The 8,138-nt window shown below is 51.0% G+C and overlaps 1 protein-coding gene across 2 annotated transcripts in view; it reads right to left on the bottom strand.

Moving 5' to 3' along the window:
- Window positions 1-7,662: 7,662 nt before the first annotated feature.
- The window catches only part of EVA1C (eva-1 homolog C), a 25,441-nt gene continuing 24,965 nt past the window's right edge, over window positions 7,663-8,138 (bottom strand). For both annotated transcript variants that reach the window (XM_035896516.1, XM_035896517.1), the window contains exon 7: window positions 7,663-8,060. In XM_035896516.1, the coding sequence (XP_035752409.1) occupies window positions 7,663-8,060 (398 nt within the window). The remainder of the gene's footprint in view (window positions 8,061-8,138) is intronic.

Below are 8,138 nucleotides of genomic sequence, written 5' to 3'. Positions count from 1 at the left end.
CGTAGGTTTGCAGATGCACGAAAGCATTTTATCTTTCCTCTAAACTGGTTATTTCTGGAAGTTTGATAGCAGGCATGCCCTTCCAGAGGGAAAATCCATTCCCTATCAAAGGGCACGCACAGCAGAACATTGCTAAAATGTTTATTTTGTGGCCGTATCACCATTCTGATTAACGGAAATTTGTTACCTGTTCTGAGAGTTGCCAAATGCCGTTATAGTCCTTAACGTGCTGCTGAGGTTCCCTTGAACAGGAGCATGAGAGGGAGCAAGGCACAGGCACCCGGTGCTGCGTGGACGTGGCTCCTGGGCCGCCTTCCCCAGCCCTGTGAGGTGGGCTGTGCTCCCTGGGGTGCAGGGCGAGGGCTGCTCCCCAGGGATGCCGACGCCACTTCAGGCCTGCCCCATGCCCACTGGTGGGTTCCCCTGGCTCCACAAACATATTTTCCCATTGTGTTTTACAGTGTGAGGGTCATGGGCAAAAGCCACCAGGGAGCTGGAAATGGGCTGTCATATGGGAAGGTCTTAGAGCCGGGTGAGCTGAATGTACACAGTGTTTTAAAATGCTCCGGTGGCATTTCCTGGCTATTTTCCCTCTCCCTTGCCCTCTCCTCCACCCCACAAACCCTTGTGCTCGGTTGCGGGTTTTGCTGATGCCAGGAGGGGCCCCGCCTGGCTGCAGGATGATGGGACGGCTGTGGTGGGCTGCCCTCGCTGCAGAGGTGACCCCGGAAGGGTGGTGAGCACCCGGTCCCCCCCTCCATGCCAGAGGTGGGTGCTCAGTGGGTGCAGGGAGCTGGAGCCACTGCTTTCGGCAGCGCTGATGTCCCGCCGAGGTGCAGCTCTTGTTCCTGCTCGGCACTGACGACCGTGGGAGCCGGGAGCCTGCAAAGCTCAGGCCTGATGGGGCCAGACAGTGGAGGCCACCCATCGTCACAGGCAGCAGGGTCTCCTTGCCAGCAGATGGGAGGATTTCCCGGCTGCCAGTCACTTCCCGAGCCCAGCACTCTGGCACACCGGTCTTGGAAGAAGATGCAACGAGTCGCATCCGCCTGCCTGGCTGTCATCGGTGTGCGAGTCGGGAGTCACCAAGAGCATGAGCTCACACCGTTCCTCCGACTGTTCCCGTCCTCGCCCACCATCTCGGGGCACTCGGTAATGGGGTGGCGGTGGCCTGGGGCACCCACGGGCTGCCCCCTCCTTGCCACCCAGCCCCAGCTGCCCACACATGCTGGGAGCGCAGCTGGGCCTCACCCAAACCCACCCCTGTGTCAAGGGCTGTGCCGCGTCCCCGTCCCGTGCTCGGGTGAGTACGGGCTGTACAGCAGCTGCAGCAGGGTTGCATTGAGAATGAGAACGTTTATAGCAAAAATAGGAAATCTGGCACTTCCTCAAGGAACAAAAAAAGGTAATTATTGTTTTATTCCAAGGGTTGCCTTTGTGAGAGTGGCTCTCTGCAAAGGCAGAGCAGTACAGCCAACTGCTTACAATGTTGCGGTTAAAAACTGTCCTGTGGGGATTTTATTTTTTTTTTTTTGCCCTGGTAATCAGCACAGAGCTGCTACGTGGGTACCAGGTCAGGGGCTGGGGGCACCGCTCTGTGAGTAGCGTGGGATTCACACCACCTCTGCTTTGCCTCTCACCCAAGCGACAGCATTGGTGACAGCGGTTTAAGCATTCAGCCCGTAATTGTCCCCAGTGCCATGGCCAGTCGTGAGTTTGCAGCTCTGTTTCTTCCAGCCTCTCCCTCCCTCAGCAATGCCCTGTGGCGTTGTTCAGAAAAAGGCATTTCACTTCTTTCCTGATGAGGTGAATGGGGAAACACCATTTTAAATTTTTGCTGCGGGTAGATCAGCAGGGTGGTGGAGTTGCAACGCAAGCAAAAGGCCGGAGAGCAGGGGCTGCTGTGGCTCCCAAGGCTGGCTTCCAGGTCACAGGCTTGTAACACCATGTAGGTTGGTTACAGCTGTCAGGCAGCTCCTGAGGGCTGCTGGTCCTACCACGCCCATGGAGCAGGGACTGGTTCTGAACTAGATCCAGCTTCAAAACTAGATCATTTTGCTCAAGGTCCTGATTTTTTAAAAGGAAAGCAAACCACAGGCAGCTCCATTTTGACCAAACCTACCAAGGTTTCCTATGGATTTTTATCTCCTGGCTGGTTGACTCTACTGCATGAAGAAGGTGTGAGCTCTGGCTGATGCTTTCAAGCTCTCACTACCCCGGGAGAGCGACTGGGCATTGACATCGTGTCTTCGGATCTTAAAAATATATGGTCTTAAAAAGGCAAGGGTCTTAAAAAAGAGTCCAGGGAGCTGTATAAGGCTGGGTCCCCGTGGCTAGCACACCAGTGATTGTCTATGGCCGCAATTAGTCTGCAGCAGGGGTTGTTAATGGCTGCTCACTAATACACACCCCCTGCCAGATCCATATTCCTCAGGTGCCCTGTCCATTTGAAGGCATGTTCCTGGCATCCGATGCCTGCCCAGGCTGTCACCAGGATGTCCCGAGCTGCTTGTCACATCAACCTGGGACTTGCCTCTTTCTCCACAAGTCCTGCCATTTCCTAGGGTGCTGGAAAAGGAGATTTTTGCTACAGCACTGGGCTAACAAATCAGTCCCCTAATGCTGAATGCAATCCCTGGAGGGTTTGCCAGGGGCATCTCAGAGCGTCTGGACCATGGGTGACCACTGTGGGGCAGCCAGCCAGGAGCTCCGTTGGGGTGGCAGTGCTTGGGGGCTGGCAGGAGCCCCCACTTTCTCTACATCTCTAAAAGTGACCCTTGGCAGCAGAGTGGGGAGCACCCTTGGCACCGCTGAAACCACAGGGTGAGGTGCACCAGCAGATGGGGGTGTTTTTGGCACAGGCCTGGGCAGGCCAGCGGGCTGGCGTAGAGCTTGGTGTGCTGCAAGCCCAGCAGGGCCGAGCTGTGTTCCTTGGCAGGGTCTCCGTGTTACTTTTGTGCTCCCAAGCTGGAACCGAGCTTTCTGGTGCCTGGATCTGCATCTCCTCTGAGAGCAACAGCACTGCCGCCTCGGTGGTGCTTTACAGGACTTGCTCCAAAGCTCACTGCAGAGTGACCCCCGTTTGCTTCACAGGGCCTGGGAGGGCTTGGGGAGCCCAAGAAAACCCACCGCAGACAATGTCATATGCGATGTGAAATCCCCGGCCTCGCCCCATGCTTGAATTATCCATCACTCAGCCACGCACCTTGCAAAAAAGGATGTTTGTGGTCATTTATCCCTCACGCTTCCCAACGTGCAGATGAAGCCAACTGGATGGCTTCCACGCCTGGTTTTGGTCCTTCACTCCTTGCACGTGTATGGTTTTGCTTTCCCAGGTTGCTCCAGGCTCTGCCCTCGCCCCAGCTCCCCCCAGCCCTGCCTGCACCTTCCTTCCTTCCCCGCTGGCTGCCCCGCCGACCACAGGCGCCGCCTACGAAATCGCTGGGCTGACGGCAGGGATTTTTGGCTGCGGTGTCACACAAGCATTAGGCACGCCACACCTGAGCAGCTGCTGATAAAAGGTGCGAGTTTCGGAAGGATTTATTTACTGCTTCCTGCAGCCTCCCCCAGGGATTCCTGGTGGAAAACCCTGGGTTATTTTAAAGGCAGGAGTGGGGAGTTAAGCCAGCCACACCAGCGCCGCACATCACCTCCCAGCAAGTTCAGGTGTTAATGCTGGGTCATATCATTTTCATTTTATGTGTGCAGTATAAACCTAATGGTTATGGCCAAACAACCCGCGAGCTCTCCTTTCTAATATTGTCTTCCTAGGCTGCTTTTCTGGGCAGTCGCAGGGATTTTACTGCTGAAATGTCATCCTGCTGCTAGCACCGAACGCCCTCCCTGTAGCATTGCTGCTGCCCTATGGCACCCTATTTCTGCCCTTAGCCTGGAAATGAAATAGATACCAGCTACGGTGTTTCTGCTGCTTATTTTTTCAGGCTACACATCCCACCACTAACCAGCCAAATCCAATTGCTTCCTACCATTGCTCGTCATACAGTAAAGCAGATCCGCCATTGAAACAAGCCTGGCTCACTGCACGCCCTTTCTCTTTAATGAGCACACACTGTGCTTTCCCATAAAACTGTGATTTCTGTGGGCTTGGGTCAGGTAAGTACGGTCCCTGTTAATTTTCTGGTTTCTGTGCTGGTTGCTTTTTCTGCAGAGGGTGTCGCTTCAGAAAGATCAAAATAATTTGACATCTGTTTCTTAGGTTTTTCCTTGTTTTTTCTAACTTCCAGACCACTGTGAACAGCGAACAAGCTGAACCACTAATTGATAGCTTTCCCCAATTAGACCTGGAAAGTTTACACAAAAAAGAATAAAATAGCAACCCAAACTCAGATATAAACAATTCAGTTGCGGGAACCACTCCTGAGTGAAGCCCAACCTCCTGGTCTGGAACAAAAGCTGCTTTCCCTGCCCTGCCGAGTTACTCCTGGTGCTGGGGCTCATGATACGGCTTTGCCACCATGTTTGAGGATACATTTAAATAGGCACGCATTATTAAGCAATTTTTTTTTTTCTCAAAACACGTTCCCAGAGGTTGTGAAATGCTCCATATTGAGAATCAGGCTCTCTCTGGCACCCAGGGGAATCTACTGCCCACCTGCAGCCTGTGGGGGCAAGTAGGGAGGAAAATCAGGAGGCAATCAATCAGGTCTGTTAAATCATTTGCAGGCAAATATGCAAAGGCAACAGAAAAATAAATTCCTACTCTTCACTTTTATACAGGAGATTTTTTTTCCTCCAGGGTTGTAAAAGTAGATGAGAGAACTGGGAGTGGGGAAAAGTGAAGTATTTTGCAGTTTTTCTCCAAGGAAGGGACTAAACTTGAAGTTACAGACTGGTTTCTGCTGATCTGCCGCCACTTTGGTTGCTTCATCACCAGGAATGAACACCCCTGTTTTCAGCTGGGAGCCCCAGAGCAGGACTACCAAATGGAAGACGTGTGTGGATGAAGGGAACAAAACAACAGGAAAGGCCCAGCGGTGCCCAGCGACAGGACCAGAGGCAACGGGCACAGACTGAAACACAGGAGGCTCCCTCTGAACATCGGGAAACGCTTTTTCTGTGAGGGTGGCTGAGCGCTGGCACAGGTTGCCCAGGGAGGCTGTGGAGTCTCCATCCTTGGAGATACGCAAAAGCCGTCTGGACATGGTCCTGGGCAACCTGCTGTAGGTGAACCTGCTTGAGCAGGGGGTTGGACCAGATGGCCTCCGGAGTCCCTTCCAACCTCAACCAGGCTGTGATTCTGAGGCCACCCCTAGGCTATGCTAATTTTACCCAGGAGTGGGCAAAGTGAAAGTCTGGTGGAAAAGACTCGCTCTCGGGTTTTGTCATGCTGTCAGCTTCAGGACTAAAACCCCATGGAGGGTTACAGATAAAGAATGATGAAAGAAAATCCACAAATTTTGGGGAGTATAAACATTAACTGCTGGACAGGTAACTTCCCAAAACAGCTCAGCTGGAGATCAGCTGGCCTGTGGGCCCCCGGCTCTTCAGGAGGGAGTTTCACTGGGGCTGAGTTTTGGGGAGACAGCCGGAGCAGGGCCCTGTGCTGGGGAAGGGGCAGCCCCCAGGACCCCCTGCCCTCAGCCCTGCTCGCTGGGCTCTGGAGCCCAGCTTGCTCTCTGCAATCAACCACGGCCTCTTCCGAGGCTCAGTAAGAGGAAGAGGATCCATTTTTTTTACCAGTATGGTCTGCCAGCAGGGGGAATTGTTGGGAAGTAATCAGTCCCCTTTCTTTCTGACCAGGAAATGGGTGGCACCTGCCCCCATGAGTCAGGAGGAAGGAGCCAGCTCCTGACCAGAGCTGTCCCACACCTACCCAAAAGGAAGAACCTGCCTCCTTCCACCCTCAGGACAAAGGCATGGTTGTGGTTTTTTTTTTCCTAGACCAAAACCTACTCATCAATAGCATGCAGTGGCACAGGCCACGATGCCTTGCTATTGGAAAGGGAAGAGTCAAGGCCCAGCGGGCATGCAGCCCGGTCCCGGGGCTGCGCCGAGCGGGTGATGCCGTTTCCCAGTGCCGAGGGTGCCCTGGGCTCTCTGCCTGCCTCTTCAGCCTCTCTTCCTTCCGCCGACAGGACGCTAATCGCTGCTTAGGTTTTTCCCGTTGAGCACGGGATTTGTGCCTTAGTCATCTGAGCAAGCCCCCTTCCTCCCTTTAAAGGTTTCCCATGCTTAATTCAACTTGGTATCAGTAGGAAATGACAAGTCATGTCACTTTTTTTTTTCTTTCCAAGTGTTTCATACTACTTCACTCTACCTAGACGCACTGCGTCTGAGCGGGAAAGCACAATGAACTCATGAAGTATTACCAGTAGGAAGTGACATTTTTCCTCCTTTTGTTCAGTAAATTCCCTGTGGACCACAGTTAAAATATTGGAGACATTTTATTTAAAGACAGGAAGGTTGTGTTTTCAACTTAGATACACTTCTGATTTAATTTTCTGTCCAACTGAAACCAAATCTGGCTAGTCTGGACAGCGTTCTAGTGAAGATTGTGAACTTAGAAAAAAAAAAACCTTGAGAAATTAACTTTCAGTCGAGTGCTGGCTCTAAACAATGCTTTCATATCAGAAAAATTAACACAGCATTTCACATAGGGTGCGAGCGTTCTCAGCGTATGTCAACTTCAGGAGTCTTTCATGAAAGCAGCCATTTTCGAGCCTGTGCTTCACAAAGTTGCCAGCAGGTGTAGGAGAAGAATTACATCTTGGGCAGGTATCTTCTGATGGTGGAACGGTGACCTTTTCCTTAACAAGAGGGTACCGAAGGTCTTGAACGCAGATAGATTTTTGCCCTTATGTCCATGCTTCAGCAGTGCTTTTTCCTCCTCAGGCTAGCCTTATCTGGTGGCTACGTGCTTTAAAAAAAGACTCCAAGAGGTATCACGACATCTCTGCACGCCGAAGCCCGCCTGACTTCAGGTGCTGTTCCGTTACCATCAAGAGGACTGCTATGAAGGAAACTAGTTCTCAAAGCCTGAAAATGTTCACTGATACACCAGGCACTTCTTTGCAGCTTAGTTTCCAGACCTCCCAGCCCAGAGAGGGACCCTTCCAGGTCTCTTCGAAGTAATTCCATCAGCTGGACTCAAGTGAGCAGAATTTTAACTCCCTTGTCAGCAGGATCACTGTTGCCAGAGGAATGGGATTTATTAGGGACAGGCTGGGTTAATGAAATGGCAGCAAAGCTTCAAGAACCTGTGTTTGATTTTGCTTTGTCCTGCTCACTCTATTAATAATGTTCGTATTTCCCATCAATAGAGCACGTTCTCATGTAATTTATGAGCTGCAGCAGCACACTAACTGGTTACAAGTGCTGGGCCCTAATGGCAGGTGTTTCTTTACGTTACTCTGCTTGAATATTTTTGTCCTTTTTTTTTAATATTCCTTAACCTGCATATGGCAAGTGATCCCAAATGACAGTGAAAAGTAATCCATAATATAACTTAAAACTATGAAAGCTTGTAAATGTGTTTTTCACAGAATGATTTATAGACAGTCAAGGGTTTGAAACTCTCCTTTTATTGCATGTATTTCTTCTTACTTTACAAATAATTATACGCACTGATACAAATGTTCCTTCACAGAAGGTACATTTCTTTTTTAAAAAAAAAGGGCTAGGGCGTCATCCAAAATAAGCCATTTATTGTTCATTAATGAAAAACGTATTCATATTTCTAGGAGGTGTCATATCCAAACCACTGCTCATCCAAATTTCTTGTATGATCTGCTCCCTGCGCTCTATCCTTTCGGCCAGTTCTGCCGCCTCTGTTGAATTATAACCTGAGTAAGAAGGTCTGTAAAGCCCCGCTATCTCATCCTGGGCGTCCGAATCGGAGGAATCTTCTTCCTCCTCCTCCTCTTCTTCATTTTCACTGTTCTCGTATGCTCTGTCACTTTCTGGCACTAAGCGATCCTGCTTTCTGTGCAATTTCTGGAAGTCACTCGAGCATGATACGCAGATGACCAGAGCACACAGGGTGAAGAATAATCCCACGCAAACGCTGGACACAAACAGGAGAGCGGCTCTTTCAGAGTGATCTGAAAGCAGAAAGCCAGTGCTTAAACGCTTTACAAACTTTGCCAAAGCCTAGCTACGGAAAACGTCAGCTGCCATTT

This window comes from Egretta garzetta, unplaced genomic scaffold (genome assembly GCF_000687185.1).
Source record: "Egretta garzetta isolate BGI_Z169 unplaced genomic scaffold, ASM68718v1 scaffold45, whole genome shotgun sequence".
In the NCBI taxonomy this organism is placed as follows: domain Eukaryota; kingdom Metazoa; phylum Chordata; class Aves; order Pelecaniformes; family Ardeidae; genus Egretta; species Egretta garzetta.
This window is presented reverse-complemented; position numbering and strand designations above follow the sequence as displayed.